This window comes from Toxotes jaculatrix, chromosome 11, assembly GCF_017976425.1.
Source record: "Toxotes jaculatrix isolate fToxJac2 chromosome 11, fToxJac2.pri, whole genome shotgun sequence".
Classification (NCBI taxonomy): Eukaryota; Metazoa; Chordata; class Actinopteri; family Toxotidae; genus Toxotes; species Toxotes jaculatrix.
In genome coordinates this window covers 11,035,518-11,054,635 of record NC_054404.1, presented here as the reverse complement: position 1 = coordinate 11,054,635, position 19,118 = coordinate 11,035,518, and the positions used below count along the sequence as shown (strand labels likewise).

At 39.7% G+C, this 19,118-nt stretch overlaps 2 protein-coding genes across 3 annotated transcripts in view; one reads left to right on the top strand and one right to left on the bottom strand.

Moving 5' to 3' along the window:
• The window catches only part of zcchc24 (zinc finger, CCHC domain containing 24), a 32,719-nt gene extending 24,515 nt beyond the window's left edge, over positions 1–8,204 (bottom strand). The window contains exons 1-2 of the mRNA XM_041049821.1: positions 7,717–8,204; positions 4,183–4,383 (exon numbers count right to left, since the gene is read on the bottom strand). Of these exons, the coding sequence (XP_040905755.1) occupies positions 4,183–4,383; positions 7,717–7,956 (441 nt within the window). The 5' untranslated portion in view covers positions 7,957–8,204. The remainder of the gene's footprint in view (positions 1–4,182; positions 4,384–7,716) is intronic.
• Positions 8,205–9,436: 1,232 nt separating this feature from the next.
• On the top strand, positions 9,437–18,639 carry anxa11a (annexin A11a). 2 transcript variants are annotated; one of them, XM_041049872.1, is made up of 15 exons: positions 9,437–9,641; positions 11,648–11,917; positions 12,640–12,722; positions 13,430–13,798; positions 13,984–14,071; positions 14,227–14,321; positions 14,609–14,722; positions 14,916–15,006; positions 15,557–15,636; positions 15,733–15,789; positions 15,901–15,994; positions 16,141–16,236; positions 17,405–17,463; positions 17,651–17,773; positions 17,915–18,639. In XM_041049872.1, the coding sequence occupies exons 1-15, from the start codon at positions 9,542–9,544 to the stop codon at positions 17,972–17,974; spliced, it is 1,779 nt and encodes a 592-aa protein (XP_040905806.1). In that variant the 5' UTR covers positions 9,437–9,541; the 3' UTR covers positions 17,975–18,639. The 2 variants fall into 2 exon arrangements, with proteins under 2 accessions (XP_040905806.1, XP_040905807.1); XM_041049873.1 differs by having other exon boundaries at positions 9,443–9,641; positions 13,577–13,798.
• The last annotated feature ends 479 nt before the right edge of the window (positions 18,640–19,118 follow it).

The window sequence follows — 19,118 nt, the reverse complement described above, 5'->3', positions numbered from 1 at the left end:
AGCTTACTACTATGAGCTGGTGATGCTTATTACTATAATAAGCTCATACATGAGCACAACATTTTCGGGCCAAGGTTATTTCACATGAGAGAATTCTGCTTTTTTTGTTTGTTTGTTTTGCCTGTGCTAGTGGGCGGGAATCAGCTAGAAAAAGGTGATCTGTTTGGTTCAGTTGGACTCCAGCAACATTTGAATCAAAGTGCAATGATAGTTGTGGGGTTGTACTGATGAAAGTGATTTAGCTGAGTTTTGGGACTTTCCCAGGGTTTATACTTCTTAATAAAGAGTGCCTTGCATTGGTTTTAAACTTTGATTGCTGCACATTTACAACATTTTCATTTTAGATTATAGAATGTAATGCATCTAAGATTTGAAACCACATTTTCGGGCTTCAGCAGAAATAGGCAAAGAGGGTGAAAGCAGTAGTAGTGATGAATGTTATGTACGTTATTTTTGGCTTTCAAGCTTTTATGAAAATAAGCATTCTACCAGTTTCAAAATATCTGAAATTTCTCAGAAGAATAAAAAAAAACATGCCCAGGAAACTATAATTCTGAAGCACTGAACCAGGGGAATGCATTACGACCAGGAATGGGGCATAGTAACTCAGGAGTCCACTGTAACTCAGAGACACACATAAAACACACACCAGTACACACAGCAGCAGCATCCACCCCCACATATCCACAAACCTGCATTCCGGCAAAGACATTTTCCATGAGTTAATCTTTCTACAGGGAGACATAGCAAAAAGATGTCATTCAATGCATCGTTTTGATCGCTCAAATCAGAGGCGGGGCTGACTGTTGAAAGGATTAGTCCACTGAACAGAACCAAATCATGAGTGCAAGTGGAAGACATCTTGGAAGGGGGCCAAAGCGTGGCAGTGAGGGGCATTCTGCTCATAACTCGGGGAGCGACCTCATTTTCCGAATAAAAGCCAGTTTACATAACACCTCTGTCCCCATGACAGGGAGCACTGGGCAGCTGCTGCCAGGCCTGCGGCTTTCACTCAACTACCAAGAGTTCCCTGAGAAATAATTCTCTTAGCACAGCCACAGGCGTCCTCTGTGTATTTCCACTATTAACATGTTATAACAAAATGGGTCTTAAATTTCAAGTTATGCATAAACACTTTGGTAACCTCAGCTATTTAACTGCCCAACTTTTAGTCTCCTAGAAACAATGGAGAGGCTTCTGGGAGACTGGAAAGGTTAGAAAAACCATCAACTAGGTGGATCCACAATGCCCTTAACCTGCAAGTCAAGAGCTAAGGTGGTTTAATTATAAACTCTTCCTTTCTTGATTCAAATTGACTATACACCAATTCAAATGTATATTGGAAAAAAAATAACTAATTCAGTTAACAGTAATTATACAGTGAGCACATATAAATCTCATTAAATACTTAATTCTTAGGAAGTTATTTTCAGGGCTAATCGTAATCCTCAAATGTCAACAGCTTAGTGCCGGTGCCTGATGGATGGAGGCTGGACAAGGACAGGTAAAAAAGACAAAGCAGGTGTACAGTAAACTCCTCTATTATTTAAAAAAAATGGGCATGTTAGACTTTTTATTTTATAAATCCTGTGAAGAGACAAAAACCAAAAATGCATTTGTCCTCTTTCTTATTACTTTCAGACTCACCTACCCTGCCTGTGGCACTCAGCTGCAAGCCCATTGGTTCTTACTGGAGTAAATCTCAAAAAAAACAAAGGGTCACCAAGGTATAGTTTCAGTGATTTCCCAGAGCAACTGGGCACTGTAATTTTTAACAAACATTACTCAAGCAGGTGTTAACAACGCATTCATTGGGGACTATTTTCTACTGAGGATTAACACATATTTGGTGTTGGAAAATGTTTTCTAGTGCAAAAGTGTGTCTGACTAAAAATACCTAGTCTCACTGACAAAAGTAACAGCACAAAACTACACAATAAAACATGTTGAGGTGAAGCAGAAGAGGAAGACTGTACATGTCATCAGAATGTGATGCTCTGTGTTGGACCAGGATGACAAACTTAGTAGTGCTCTGTGAAGCAGGAGCCTCTGTTTTCATTGGCAAAAAAAAACGTTAGACAGGACAAACTATTAGTAGGGACGCATTCATCCTCAAGTGCATTCCAGGGCAGGCAGATACCAGAAACTCCCTGGGCAGAGAGCTGATCACTGCCCCTTGTGAAACAGTGTAAGGATAATGTAGGACAAGAAAATATTGTTTGGAAAATGACACAAATGTTGGCTAATAAGTAAGTTGAATACTCTTGCCATGAAAAACTCATGTTTCTATTGCAAGATATGTGTCACATCTGTTATTTGGGTCTTCAGCTGGTTAAGTCAGCCTGAGCTATCCTTGGCTAGGCATGCAATGACAGGTGACTGGGCAATAGTGTAAGTGATGTAGCACAAATGGAAGGTAAATTTATGGAGAAAAAAAACCCAGGAGAGACCTAAATAACTGAGATGGTGTTGAACTGTGTAGGTGCGGAGGCCGTTCGGAGACTTTGCTGTTTTTTGAGTTACTGTTGGCAGTTTAACGAACAGCTGAAATATAAACCAGAAGACGGCTGAGTGTGATTTTGAGGTCCACCCCTGAATGCTTACATCTACAACAAGATTGATTTCACAGCTTCTGCCGTCAAAGGGGTTTTGTTTGAAACAGCAACATTTCAGTCTTTTCCTTTAAAATGGCAGAGTAAAGATGATCAGTTAAAATGTGTACAACATATGGTTTTAGAAATGCAGTCATTTAGAAAAGATAATAAATATACTAGATTATGTATTGCTTAATTTACACCTGCTTCAGTGTTGAGTGTCAGTATCATTTGATCAATGCCCAAATCAACAACTACAGCATTACATAAAGGAAAAGTTACATGTAGCAGGTTATACTACGACCCAAAATTCCCGTTGGAGTTGTCAGCAGATGATCTAATTCCCACACATTGGAGTCTGGAGCTGTCCAGGAGATATTTCATCAGTACACAGGTCTTTTACAGACCTCTCGAGACCAGTCATCATATGTCATAAAGCAAGTCAAAGCATTTTAATCTCACATCTGCTCCTCATTACCATTCCATGCAAAAGAAACTCAGGGCTGGGGTTAGGCTGTTGCACCTCACCCAGGGAAAGGGAGAGAAGAAACATTGGAGAGTCAAAGGAGAGACAGAGAGAGCATGGAGATATATAACGCCACAATGACAGATCCACCACAGCAATTTTAAACTCCAACTCCTTCTTCAACAACTCCACAAACTCCACAAGATATCACTTCATGAACACAATATTTGTACCTCATAAGCACAAGTTTTTCTCTCATTTAGATGTTGAGTGATTGAACACTTGCATCAACAGCCTTCCAACCAGGGCCTTTTCCTTAAACAAGACATTTCTGCCCAGATCTCATTTCTAGCAAGGATTATATAAAACCTAAAATTCTGGTGCTTTCCAAGATCAGTTTGGATTTCAAGACATGACAATAGCTGGGATCCCATTAGTCACACATCAGTGTGCTGTAACCTCCATGCTGGATCTCATGGTGAATTTACCATTGTACCGCACAAAAACAAGAAAAATAAAGCTGCATCATCAAACACTGAATCAGCGGAAAACTGGAAGGCAGAGGAATGCAGCTGTAACTTTGGGGATTAATATAATATCTTCAGCTACATGTCAGAAAAGATGGCTGTTTCTTGAAAACAACATGATGATCCAGTACTAAGCCAGACAGTTTCACCTTTGACTCTTGACCTAGTCCAACAAGTTTTATTTATCAGGGTTGTAACAGATGGTTTCATGTAGTGTAATGCTGTGGCAGTTAAGATGAACACTAGCACACATAAACACACACTCACACACATGACTACAGAAGACAGAGGCCAGCCTGTTTAACAAGTAGGTCAGACCAGAGCCAAAGAGAGAGAGAGAGGGAGAGAAAGACAGAGAGGCATTGGCTGAAGCAAGCACAACTTTCAGTGCCATCATTGGTTTATATGTACCAAATGAAAAGACACTGAAGAAGTCTAAAGTCAAACAGTTACTACAATTCAAAACATAAGATTTGTGATTAAACAATCGAAAGGTATGTACGATAACCCACCGATAGGGATTTTTATGATGTTATACACTATTTGTGTTATTTGAAGCCCAGATTATGTAATATATGCGTATTACAAGTCTCACCTGAGGGCAGTCTTTGATGTAATGGCCCTTGTTGAAGCACAGGTGGCACAAGTAGTTGGGCGGGGGTCTTTTGTTGGGTTTTCTTGGCTCTGAAGAAAGGGAAAGGTCTGAGAAATGGTCCGTCAGGGAGTTGAGTCCATCCACGATGTTGTTCAGGGAGCCGTAAGGTGACACATTCTTGTACACGTTGTTGTTTAAGGCCTATAAAATATAAACAATATCAGACAAGGTTCAATTTTCACATATAACTCTTCAGACTCTAATGCTAAAGTTTGTCAAGCATCATCTTTTGTACATAAGATGAACAACACTCTTGGGACGCTTTCAATTCACAGACAATTCCCAACTGTCAGAGTTCGTGAGACTTGTGGACATACATTATGCCAGACAACGTTACAGCATAAAAGACAGTATCACAGACATAGTTCATTTTTGGTTTTGAGGTCTAAAAATGCTAAGATTAATCATCGATTTCCTTTATGTGAACTATACTATGTCCTATTTTCTGTTGCGCAAAAGGATGAAGAAAAAAAACCCCTCCAAGATCATTTCTCTCATTAAATTCAGAACATCTGGCGAGAGGCCCAGCTGTGCTCATGAGCTGGAAAAGTACTGAGCATGTCCACAGAGAAAGACAGGACTTTACAGAGGATGACTCATTGTAAACAAGATGGGAGGCATGTTCCCTCGTCAGCCTGTGGAACATCAGCAATGCCACCATGCACTGTTGGTGGTAAACTAGCCATGGTCAGTGTTTGTAGTCTGCTCGGAGCCACAGAACGCAGTGTTGCATGCCACAGGGCCCAGTGAATTCATGGAAGATGCACTCTGAATATTAATAACACGGGAAAGCATTGCCTGCAGTTTCCCTTCTCATTCATGTCTTCCTCTGTTCAAAATACAATCCAGAAACGACTGACAAGAGCTGACCTTAGGGTGAAATGATGCTGCTAGACAATTTTCTAACTAAACAACTCTAACTAGTCATCTGCCTTAACATTTAATATTTTAACTGTACTAATAACAGTTTGGAACACCACTCGCACGTAAAAGCCTCACTGAGTGCACAGGCATGATGAAATCCACTGATAAACTCTTCCTCATCAGGTTTGTGTCTGGGAAATAATGTTAGTGTTGATGTTAAATGTTGCACAGCACAGAAACCTTAAGACTTGGCAACCTGGCTAGCACCACAAGCCAAAGCTTTATCTGCAGGCTGTAAGATTGTCTTGCTAACCAGCTCCAGCTTTAAGACTCATGTTCATTTATTACATGTAGTCATCGTAAATCAAGCATTACGGCTCTGTAGCTTCTCAAGTTTTCCATCTGCCGTGCATTTTAGCTCTGTGTAGTACTGTGTTATGTATTACCCCTCCTTGCGGAAATGTACGTGTTTGTGTATTTGCAAAACTTAAGTCTTAGTGCAGATTGTTAAATTATTTTAACAAATATAAAACAGGAAACCTTGCTCAGTTTATGCTCCTCACATTTCTTCAGTCTGGCCTAAAATCTCCCACTGTCAGCCCAAAGGAAACAGATTTCACACACATCTGCTAATGGTGGAGTGAGACTGTTTGTTTATTTTGTGTGTCTGTCAGTGAGTGAGTGAGTGACTGCCTGACAGACTGACTGACTGACTGACTCAGCAGAAGGTTCTGTGTGTGCTTATGTGTGTGGTGATGGATGTGTATGTGCGCGTTGGCCAACACAATGAGGACTAAACTGGTATCACTACCAGTCACTGTGCGTCCAAGTGAGGGGGACAACTGCAGCAGATCAGTGACTGTTTTCACAGGTCCAGGGATGGGGTGTCACACGGCAGGGAGCAATCACACACTGATATGTTTAAACCAGAGCTGTGGTGTCTGGTGGAAACTTTAAAAGTGACTTATCTGAGGCAGGATAAATTCCACAGGAAATTACTGTGGGGTTAGATTAATCCAAAAAAAAAAAAAAAAAAATCATGTTAAAGTATTTGTCTTCTTGGCCTAGAACTAGATAATGAGGGAGAAAAGTAACAAACATTTAAACAAAGCTATCAGCAGATGAGACTGTGGTAAGCATACTTGACTTGTGTCACAATATAAGTTCCCAATCAACAAGAAATTCATTAATTTATCACGGTTTCACTTCAAGTAGACTGTTGTGTGATCCTTCACTGCAAAAACAACCACATTTTGCATTACTCATCTCATCATCAGATCCCTGCAGTGGTTTATTTTACTTGGCTTAGCCGGTACAGTAAGTTGCAAAATGCCCCCCCACCCCTTAAACCGTTTCCAGACTGTATGTGTGTTCCCTCCGTTTGAAGCACTTTGGACTCATGTGGATTGAATGGCATTACACAATTGCATGTAATGTATAATGTGCACACCCAATTTTTTAGAGGACTGTTTCATGTTAAATGACTTCAAAAGACCTCTATGGTTACCACCATAATAATGGACACTGGCGCTAGATGGTGAATACAACATCCATCTACTAGTAGTGTTTCTTAGAGTTTCCAATACATAGCATCATGGTAACATAGATCTAAGAAGCTCAACTGCAGTGTACTAAACACACTGGGAAGCTTTACACTGCCATTTTGGCCACAGTATGTGATTATTTTTCTGTGTGTGCTGCATGTATGTATGTGAGTTGGTGCGGTTGTGGGGTGTGGTGGTAGGGTCCTTTTTGCACAGTATGGTTTGCAGTATCAGGTTTGCACCCTGCACACATTATCAGCATGTTTGTCCCTAAAATTACACTGAGCTACAAAAATAGACAATATGTAAACAAGGATTGACTTTGTTTGCACAACCTGGTCTATTTGAGGAAGTCGGAGACAGCAGAGCTCAGCAAGAGGCTGCAGTGGCCTGCTCTCTCCAGGCAGAGGCGTGCAGGGGACTCTCTTTGAATCTGTCCACCTTTATGTCTCGGATCAGAGGCACATCTGATTAAAATATATTTTTGCACAGCAGTTTCACCTTTAATTTGAACTATAACTTACCAGTACGCTGAAAGCAGACTAATCTTAACTAAAACTAAATTATTTAATTATAAGGAAAGGGAATTGAATTGTCATTAACCTTGTTGTGATTTTTAGCTATTAAACTATGTAATAAGATCCTAACTTAATTACACTTTAATAAACTTACCCAAATGAAACTGTAATTATATAATATTGCCGCAGTTGGAGTATAAATGAGGTCCTCATTAATAAATTTATATTAATGGTGTGACCCTATAAACTTTTATATACTGTTATCAAATGTTTTGAAATATTGTTTAGAAAGAGTTTGTCAACAAAATATTCAAAAGGTTAACAACCTAAAATGCTGCTTTAATAAGAGTATTTGAACTTATGATTCATATTAGAAATATCATGGCGGTTATGTATATCCTACCAGAATAGCCCATGCTGTCCATGCTAAAACATTTGCTGCACAGACGTGCAACAGTCAACAGATCAAACAACGCTGTTTCTCGCTGTGGCTAATTCAACCTCAATCTGTAATATCCGAAATATATGTGCGGCAAACTATTTTTCACCTCATTCCGCTGCAGCTGAAAGAAGTTGTTGAGATAGTTGGAGTTCAGGGAAGAGCTCAAGTCCGCCGCTCCGGGAGTCTTGCTGAAGCTGAGATCCGGGTGGGAAGAGTTGGGTTCGGGTCTGAACGCGTCAAAGGCGCTGGTCTGGTGAGGGTCTTGTAAGGAGAGATAGACCCAGTTGAGAAGTTGCGCAGGCTGGTACACGGAGGCACTCGTGTCTATAGCAGACAACAAGCTCATCTTTCAATTCAATTGGCTAAACCGGAGTTTCCACCGCTGATTCTTGGACTGGTCTCAACTCTTTTGCCGTCTTGCTTTTCGTTCCCGTACCCCGGCAGATGGCAAGAGCTCCTTTATTTTTTCCTTCCCGTAAAAGGGCCCTGTCCTCCTCACGCCGGGAGCCTCGTCCCAGTTAGATGTTTCTCAAAAGTCATTGCGCTAACATGTCAGTATAAAAACTTTTCCCCTGCTCCCCATGGTCCGCTATCTGCCTTTATTGCAGCGGACACTGAGAGGCCCTTTGAATATGTAATGAGGACGACTCTGCGTCACCGAGGACGTAGGCCAATCAGCGCCTGGTTTGTATGAATATTCATTCATAGCCAACTTCATGAGACAAATGGTTCAACCCAATAGCTCAGGCTTCACCACAATAAATATTCTGCCACATCAGTCACTAAATTAAACCAAATAACTGACTACTGCATCTATGAGCCACAGGAAGACTTACTCGGTTGTAACATTTATTTTGTCTGTAAGTGTTGACATGTGGTGTATGTGTGAAAAGGAGGGGGAAGGGGTGGGGTGTTATAGATAGGCGTTGTGTTTATTCAGGTACAGAGGTGAGTAGTTGCGCTTAACTAATTAATGTTAGGAGTGTCCCTGTGACTTATGTTAATGTAGTAAAGGCCTAAGTCAACAGTCTCGGACGTTTAGCTGTTTAAATTCAAAATGCTGCCACCAATGTATTGAGCCGTCTGAAAAAAAATGTTTCCTCATACGTGCAACAAGGAAAAAGCTGTAATAACTGTAGATTACAAATAAACATAATTAGAAAACAGCAATCAATCAAAAATTAAATCGGTTAATCAACGAATAAAATCAGTCCCCAGACCTCTCTCAGGGGCACTGTGTCCCAGCTTCTAACTCAACGTGAAGGCAACGTGACATGGAGAAAGCTTCAAAAGAGCTCCCTCTTGTGGCAAATGTCCTTCACACATACATTAAAGTTGTGGCACTCCTAACATGATCAAGGTGTGTTGCCTTCTTCAAGTATCACTTCCCTGTTGTTGATCATCATCACATGGCAGTAAAAAAATATATATATAGACATAAACAGTCATACTATGGGAAAAACACACTGTGCTTTATTCTAGTGTCAAAAATCATTTCATTTACATTGTACATTTACAGATTATCTAAAAGTTATAATAAATATAATTGAAATAATTATAATGGTCACTGTAAAATTATACGGTAATGTAGTAAACTCTTTAGTAATTCCTACACTTCATACTCTAATCAGATTGTTAATGATTAGTAAGTGTGTCTGTATATAAAATTAACCCGGTGGTTTAAGTGGGCGGTATTTATATTTCCGTTTACCTGGACATGATATTGTTTGTTTTTGGCAACACACCTGTCAAATAAATAGACCCATTGTGAAACATTAGGTGACGTCGGTGTGTCACATTTTCCACCGTGTCACTAATACTGATGAATCTATACGTGGATTTTTTTTAAGGCTGCTGTCACACGGTTGAGCGCGAGAGTATCTGGTCTGCCACTGATCTGTGACGGACAGATATATGGGTGGGTTCTTTAAATGGAAACTATGGGTCTCCACCCACATGAGTTTATTACAGTCAATACTGCGACTGACCAAGGAAGCAAGTCCTCCAGGAAGAAACTGCGGGCTGAGCAAAGTAAGTGCAAAAAAAAAAACAACTACCGAACAACTAACTCAAACAGGCCGAGCTGTAATAATAATTGATACATTAGCACACAGTTGTAAGTTGTAGCTGGATAGATTGGTCTCTGTGTTTGGTCGTTTCACGGTGTGACCTTACTCTCCTCTTGTCGACGCTGTCGATAGCTTGCCAACATCGTTAAGATTCATAGAAGTTCGTTTAGCTAAACTATTTAAGGCTACGACATGGTAGTCTAGGTTCTAGTTCCAGTTTACAGCGGAAATTTTGCTCGTTCATATGTGGTTAGCTAGCAGGCTAAAATACGGCTTAGGCCTGGGCTTAGTTGACAAGACTAATCTCGCCGCACTATGTAACTTGGGTTGGACAGAAACTCAGCTGCTTGACATTCTCCTACAGAAGATTCGTACTGGCCAGAGACGGCGTTGAATTTCACACTGTTCAGAACCAGACTTTCGTTTGGCTTAAAACTTTTCGGTTTAAGCTAAATGTTTGTTTACCGTTGATTAGCATGAAATGTTAACATAGTGTTAAACTATCGGTGTAACTTCAGTGTACTCACTGATTGATTAGTATCTGGTCGCTTTTGCACTCTGTACGTTTAAGAACTGAACTGGCACATCTAACCTTAGGATGTTAGCATTACCCAAAAGCAACCGTAACTGTTTTGTTACTTTAGGAGGTTGTAATTGTCTTATAATAATCAACTTTTTCTTTTTGTTTCTGTTCTTTTCCTTCATTTGTAACCCTACAAGGATAAATATCTTTATTAGCACCCCCAACCCCCTTAGCAAACGATGTTGTGCCGTGGCTTTGTCAGGTCTCAGTTTGACGTGTGAACAACGTTTAGCTGTGATGTGTTCACACATGAACAGCAGTTAAATGTGATATGTCTGAGCATGAACTTTTTAACCCTGCAGCAGACAAACCACCTTTGTTCTGACCGCGTTTGTTACAATGGTTTAAGATTTTCTTTACACTTCTCACACTCAGCATCATTGCAACTGAGACAGCAGTTGCAATGATGCATCAGGGCATGGGGAGGAAATGTATTAGAGGTTGAGAGTGTTTTTCTCCTGAGTCATTGTGATTGCACTTTCTCCCCCTTCTACAAAACATGAAAGTAGCCGATAAATTATTCCTGCATTCACTGAATGTAAATTCTTCTATCTCATATGATTTGACTTCTGTATTTCTCAGGGTAGCTCCCCCGCCCTGTGTGCTTATTCAAAGGCAGCCACGTTTTTTTCTTTGTCCATAAAATGCAAACTGGAGAAGACTGTTCCATTTATGTCCCCTGAAGTCACTTTTACCATGGAACAAGAAGGCCTATTGGAGCAAAGGCTTCTCATACTAAGCTAAACAAAAACGAAAGTTTCCTCACCACTCGCCTAAAAATGCCTGTGATTCAGCAGCCCTGGAATGAAGAGTTTGCCCTTCATTAGATTGCAGTGACAGTGACGCTGACTTTGCTCCATTCAGAAACAGGCTGTGGTGAAAAGATTACTCCCTTCATATAAGGAAAAAAATTAAACCAGGAGTATCAGTGTGATAGGCCTGTAGATATTTGCCTATAGGTGTATTTAAAAGGCACAACACTGAGTCAATGCCCTTGACCTATAAAGCAGATTAATATTATATATGCTGCTCCAATACATCAACAGATTATATAATAACTAATAATAAGTCTGAGCCAGACGTTTCAAATCGTACATATACATTCACTGTATATAAATATACAGTGAATAAATCTTTCCAGTGGGAAAAGATGAGAAGGGGTAGGTTTACAGCTCAGTGTGTTTTTAATTCTCTTGTTGCCATGCCAATACATTCTGTATACTTGATGGGTGCCATTAACAGTATAGTGTTCTTTCTTTTAATTCGTAATTAATTGGCAGTTGGATTTGGAAGTGCATTTTTGTGGCTGTTCAAGATGAACATTGTATTAGTAATAGGCCATGTTTGGCAGTCCTTTGATTGACAGTTTTTCTTTCTGTTTATAGCCATGAGCTACCCTGGATACCCTCCTCAGGCGGGCGGATATCCTCCTCAGGCAGGCGGATATCCTCCTCAGGCAGGCGGATACCCACCACAGGCAGGCGGATACCCACCTCAGCCCGGTGCTTACCCACCTCAGCCTGGAGCGTACCCACCTCAGCCTGGAGCTTACCCTCCCCAGACAGGAGGCTATCCTCCTCAACCTGGCAGCTACCCTCCACAGGCCGGTGGCTATCCGCCACAGGCAGGAGGCTATCCACAGGCACCTCCACCGGGTAAGCAATCATGCAACACTGCAAAACAAATAATTGGCCTTTTTTTCGGAAACGTGTGTTCTCTTTTGACAAGAGTCTGATATTGACACCTCTCTCATGTCTGGTATGGCAAATATGAAGATACTGCCAAACTATTCCTTCAAATCTGCATTAACTGATCTCTGACAACTAAGAAGCAAAAGCACTACAAAACAAATTTCAGAGAAATAAACTGATGTGCAATAAGCTTGTCAAGTTGTTATGGTATAAAATGTTAGCAAAACTACTTACTTTCACATCTAGCACACACCACAGAGCAACATGAGTATCCCATTAGACCATTTAATTGTACTTGGGGAAAAATTTAATTGATGTAAAACACAGTGTTGTGATCAAAATAGTCTGGTGCCTGTCAGAAAAGGTGAGTCAGTTATGTTGTGTTTTTAGGAAACTGGAATCATGAGACTCATAGTTAACAGAGTGGAATCTTTCTCCCATAGAAACAAACAAACCTCTGCTGTTGCTAAGAGAAACAAGTCCCACAGTATACCCTTCACATAGTACTTCCATTCTCTGTCCAGCACTCCTTTCACCTGTCTGTTAACTACTTGAGAAATGAGAAACCGTAAGTACCAGGAAGAGGGGTCGTTCCTGTCTCAGTCTAATATTTTCAGTTCTTTCAAGCATTTATTAGCATGATAGATCCCGTTCTTGAACAGTTTTGTGTTTGTCATCTTCTCCAGGCAGCTGGGGTGGTGGCCCTGCTGGTGGTTATCCCTCCATTGGTCTTGACCCCTTGTCCAACCCTGGGTACAACCCTGGCATGGTAAGTTTATCTTAAAAAAAATCACCTTCACCTGCACCCAGAAAATTCTTAATACATGTGTAATTCAACATCATCAGATTATTGCGTTGAATATTGCAGTTAGAATGAATTATACAGCCATTAATGGAATATCACATCCTATCGCTCCACGGTAAGACTTTTCCAAAGTCGTCATCCTAAAATCCTCCGCACTGCCATTTTCTTTTTCAGCTTCTGTTTCAAGTTCTCTTGCATGAGAAAAATAATCATATACTTCATTCTTATCCATGCTTCTAAAACATATCAGTCTCATGCAACCTTTTTCTTTTTTACACTTCTCTCACTTTTTTTTACTGATTCATTGTCTTGTCTGTTCTGTATTTGTGTTATAAGATGTCTCAGTTTCCATTCTATAATAAAGCACGGCCACACTTTGTTTGGATACTTCTACATTATGTAAATGGTAGAGGTTCAGAACATCAGGAACATCAACTTCTGTTTCTCCTCTGAAGGTAGATCTAGAATAGTGGATCCTCACTTGAAAATTTGTTAAACATTGATGCAGATAATGGTAAATTGAAATAAGATTAATTAAAATAATTTTTAAGTAAATAAAAATAAAATAATTTTAATCCAAAAAAGGTGTGACCAGCTTTGCTTGTTTTGCATATAATAATTATCAAGGATCTGTGCACATATTATGGAATTCCAATCTTTCCAAATCACAGGCCACCCAGATCCCTGCAGGCATGGGGTGTTTTACTCCAAACCCATCCTTGTACACCCAAGCCCCTGGGGGGTACCCACTTCCCCCTCAGACTGGTGGGTATGGTGCCCCCTCCCCTAACCAACAGTCATATGGCCTGTACCCACAGCCAGGAGGGGCCATGCCCCAACCCCAAGGCCCAGGGATGAGCTACCCCGGTCAGCCTGGCCAGCCTATGCCAGGGTACCCTGGTGCACCATCCCCTAACCCTCCCATGTCCGGTTATGGAGGAGCACCAGCACCTATGCCACAATACCCAAAGGTCCCGTCACCAAATCCATCCATGCCAGCCTATGGAGGAGGAGCCATGCCAGTAGCTCCACCTGTCAATGTGAGCAACACAGAAAATGCTCTTTTTTGACATTATTGCTTAAAAAATCTTTTTAATATGCATCTGTATTGTGATGTGTTAGACATACACATTTAAACATTTACAATGTAAAAACAAAAAGAGAATAAAGTATTTGTTGGAATAACATTGTCCCAATTGCTTAATTTGCTGTATTGTTATGTCAGAGAGGATTCAGGGGAACGATTAAGGACTTCCCTGGAGCTGACCCCCTCAAAGATGTGGAGGTCCTGAGGAAGGCCATGAAGGGCTTCGGTGAGTGAGGGGTATGGGCAGAGACCTTAATCAGCCTTGTTTTTCTTTGTCATAAAGCATAGCAAGTATACAAGTATAAATTAAATATATTAAATCTGAAATTAAGTCATGTCTTTTGATCTTTGTGATTTGACATTGTGGGCTTGTCTGTGCAGGAACTGATGAGCAAGCCATTATCGACTTACTGGGGAGTCGCTCCAACAACCAGCGTGTGCCTTTGCTCCGGGCTTACAAAACTTCCTATGGGAAGGTAACAGTCCTGTTCATGCTTACTGTTAACTGTATATACTGTTACTGTGAAAACATTAGGAGCACATCTGACCATTTACAGATACAGAATCATACGTGGCTCAGTGCGCATTATCTAGCAGTGCTTAATAGTGACAAGCAGAAACAGGTGCTTCTGCTGTCAGTGAAATGGAGGGGATTGAATATCCTCAGAGCTCATTACACTTATGCCACAGAGCATGCAGTGAGTTTTTCACAGCAGCAGTTAATGACGATTTTGAGTTATTCGAAGCATGTTTCTATTTTTAGGATCTGATTAAGGATCTGCATTCAGAACTGTCTGGAGACTTCAGGAAGCTGGTCATGGCCATGTTGAGGAGCCCAGCTGAGTTTGATGCCTCTGAGCTCAACAGTGCCATAAAGGTAAATGTTCAGAAAATGTTGTAAAAACAAAGAAAGAAGCATGTTTACAAGAAATAAAATTATATAAGAAACTGTATAAGTTGTAGATTTGAATGAATCATTCACTAGACAAAAAATAAGGAGGAAGAATTTTGGCTGCTCTGAGGTGGGAGGATGATGTTGTCAGATTACCATTGTTTTGTCTTCCTAACAGGGAGCCGGAACCGATGAAGCCTGTCTGATTGAGATCTTGTCTTCTCGTTCCAATGCTGAAATCAGGGAGATAAACCGCATCTACAAACAAGGTGAGATGCCTCGGGGTATTTAATGCACTGCTGTCCTCCACTGCTCTGTTCTCCTTTATCTCACAGCATCACAAGCCTGTACTGAATGGATTTTATTACATTAGTGGATAAGCTCAGCGTATCTAGATATGGGTAATACCATAAAATTTCTAAATTCAGATGTTATGGCGAGGAATCGGTCACACATAAATTCAGATATTTAGTCCTGCCCGTTTTAGTCAATAATGAGACATAGATATCATGTATTTGTAACTGTAAATACATAAAGGTATTATACATTTTTTAAACAGATTCTTCAGTTTTATATTTTATTTAAATAATTGTTTGGCATTGTTTTCCTATTTTATTTTTTATACTTTTGTGGAAATTAAGAGTATCCTTGTTTCCCTTGCCAGGAAGTGAGGTCCTGGTCATCTTGCCTACAGTACATGCTGGAAATGCTTCTAGTGTATCCGTGCTGATTTTTTTGATAATCTTAATTTCTGTGACCTGTTTTTTTTGTTTTGTTTGACAAAACAAACAAATTGTCATTCCTTTTTTGCCCTTTCAGAATACAAGAAGTCACTGGAGGATGCCATTAGTGGAGATACCTCAGGCCACTTCCGCAGGCTCCTGATCTCTCTCGCCCAGGTACAGATATGGTACAAATTAATTACCTGTATACCTGCTGTCTCTTAGCAACTACTTTCAGATTTAATTAGAAATGCTTTTCTCTGTACTTTGAAGGGTAATCGTGACGAACGAGAAACTGTTGACATCTCTCTGGCTAAACAAGATGCTCAGGTAAAGTCAGCTTCATTCTCATCCAAAATTAATGTTCGAGGTATTTGCAACTTAGTAGTTCTTAAATTAATAATTATATCAAATAATCACACATTGGTGTTCTCCTAAAAGGCCCTGTATGCTGCTGGAGAAAACAAGCTGGGGACAGATGAGTCCAAATTCAACGCTATTCTGTGCGCCAGGAGCAAACCCCATCTCAGAGCAGGTATTCTTTAAGACAACATGTTGACAACCATCAGATTATAAGGTTCAACACTCAATACAATACAAATTTAGTGCTTGGCTAGCTATATTACTGAAGGTGTCCGTGTTTATGTGTGTGTGTGTGTGGATACATGCTTGTGTGTATAGTGTTTCTTGAGTACCAGCAGATGTGTGGCAGAGATATTGAGAAGAGCATTGGCAGAGAGATGTCTGGAGACCTTGAGAGTGGCATGTTGGCAGTGGGTAAGAATACAAACACACACACACACACACGTATTCAAGTCTGGTCTCAAGGTCCACACCCATTTATTTTGAGTGTCAGAATTTGCTCCACATAATTAGTTAATGACAAATATAAAGGCTTGTCTGCAGTACATGCTTGATGTAACATTCACCATTAAACTTTTCCCATGCTCATGGTATCACATATGGTATTACAACTAAAGCGCACTGTTAAAATGAAATATACTGCAGTACTGAGGTAGGGTTCCTGTTACATGTGTAATCTCTTTGTTTTTTTGTTTTTTGTTTTTTTTTTTCTTTTTTGCCAACATTTCTCAGGGTAATGGTACAGTAACCTGTTTTAGATGTGTTTTATTTGAATTCCTTCCATTTGTTTTGCACACCTAGTCTATACATCTTTATTTTGAGGTGCAGTGTTGGAGGTTTACCATTGTTTTTGACACTGTGTTTCATTTCACTCTCCTGGACAATGTTTTGTCCATTTCCATATACATTGTTTTCACCCACTTTGAAGCTGCAGTAATCAATATTTGACCACTTGGGGGCAGGAAATCTCAGAAACAAACACAGCTCTGATTTAATATCATCTTTGTTAAAGTTATTGTTGTTGGCTAACATAAAAGGAGTTGCCAGCATATCTAGCAGGCACATAGCAACATTATCACCTCACAGGGTTCATGTTTCTTGCTACCTGATGAATATAAGTTCAGGTGGTGGTCTCCACCCTTTCCAAGAGAAATATCTAGCCCTTTAGCAAGATGTCGAACTTTCTCCATCAGCTATTTGTTTAGTTTTTCTGTCTGCCATTTTGTGCTGTATTAATTGTCTGTGGGTTCTTTATTACAAATGACCCCCCTTCAACACACAGTCATTAAATTAAAAAAAATATTGATTAATCCAGCTTTAAGTTTGCTTTACATTTGTCATCCTCTTTTATATTCTTTTGATGTGTGCAAAGCTTGGTTTTACATAGTTCACTTTTTAGATACGCGCATAAATGAAATGTTGCTGTCTTCATCATTCTTATTTTGTAGTGCTAAATATTGTAAATTTCCTCTTGCACTCAAGAGTGATTTTATTTGTATTAAAAAAAACAAAGAGATAAAGTATGAATTAATTAGTACATTGTGCCGGTGTTGGAAATAAGTAAGTAATTTCTCTGTTTCAGTGAAGTGTATTAAGAACACACCTGCTTACTTTGCTGAGAGGCTTTACAAAGCCATGAAGGTGAGTGCAGACATCGTGTTTGGATGCTAATTTTCTATTCATCATTAAATAAGTTCAGAATAATATCTGATTTATATCACCCTCATTGTGTGTACATGTGCATTTGCATGCTTGTGTGTGTGTGTGTGTGTGTGTGTGTGTGTGTGTGTGTGTGTGTGTGTGTGTGTGTGTGTGTGCATGTGTTCAGGGAGCTGGGACCAAGGACAAAACCTTGATCCGGATCATGGTCTCCCGTTCTGAGGTTGACATGCTGGATATCCGCCAGGAGTATGTTAAAAACTACGGCAAGTCGCTGTACACACACATCTCTGTAAGTATCTTCATCATACTGTGTACTATATTTAAAACAAAGGGAATAACCTCACAGTAGTGTGGATAATTTATAAGCAACAAGCAGACATGATAAGACCAATGCATGAATAACTTGTTGATGCAATTCTTTTATTGACAGGGAGACACATCAGGAGACTACAAGAAACTCCTATTGAAGCTCTGTGGGGGCAGTGACTAAATTGGAAACAATGTCCACTAAATTTAGAAATTTTCTCTATATCAGTTTTCTGCCTTATCTATGCGCACTACACACAAACCGCAAACCTGCATGCCACGCCAATGCTTTCAGTGCAATGTTTACCCAGTTGTAAGAACCTCATACATATTGTTGCATACTGTTTCTTTTCTATATACAGAATACACAAAAAAAAGTTTTATATTTTTTCACTTGTGATAACTTTGACTGTTGGAGATGAATATACATGGCCATACAATAGATTGCCATTGCCATACATGGCCATGCAATAGATTTCCTCTGAATTTTAAGAGCTATATATTTTTAAGATATTTTATTTCAATCATGCCAATATGAACAGATATCTAATGATATCTGGAATGTTTATCAGCTAGTTTTCTAATGTTCAGCAATGCTGAATAAAGTATGAGACATAGAGTACATAGCAGCTAAGTACCAAAGTTAATGTTTGCAACTGTGTTTTCTCACCTATATTTTGTCTACACCTGTAGTTCTTTGTTTATCATACTTGTGCTGTACTTGCGGTCAATGCTTTAATTTGTTTATCGTGTACCTTTTACTGGACCATGTAAAATCATAGGATTACATTTCATAAAATGTTGGTGACTTTAAGATTCTCAAAAAATAAACATTGAGAATGCACAGAATCAGAATAAAAAAACTTTATTGCCAGGTATGTTACACATACAAGGAATTTGACGTGGTGTTGTAGGTGCAAAAAAGATGAATTGGCCTGACAAGTCTCCTAACACACAAAGTTGAACAAGAAAAAACAAATTTTTAATACTAAAATAAGAGAGAAAGAAGTACTTAGAGGAAGAAACAGTCTGTACAAATAGTAATAGTAATAATGCGCAATGTAGTGGAAGTATTTGTGCAGTGGAAGTATTTGTGATTCATCACATGCAAAATGATTATTTGAAAATCCCTCTAACGTCCATCCAATCCCCTCACTGGCTCACAAGCTTTGAGTCTGTAAGTGCTGGTTCTGACACTGATAGCACTTGGTAGTAGCCTCAGCTTTCCAGTAGAGGGTAGTGAAGTCTTTATGCCAACCCCAACAACTACACCAAAAGTCTGGATTTCAACAAGCAGAGTTCACAGGGACCATCATATGATGGTAATA

Bases quoted from the DNA above. Each gene is read 5' to 3' on its own strand.
- anxa11a (XM_041049872.1), top strand. From the start codon at position 9,542: ATGGAAACTATGGGTCTCCACCCACATGAGTTTATTACAGTCAATACT. The intron at 13,799-13,983 runs GTGAGCAACACA...TTGTTATGTCAG, and splicing joins CAGTAGCTCCACCTGTCAAT to AGAGGATTCAGGGGAACGAT. The intron at 15,007-15,556 runs GTGAGATGCCTC...TTGCCCTTTCAG, and splicing joins AAACCGCATCTACAAACAAG to AATACAAGAAGTCACTGGAG.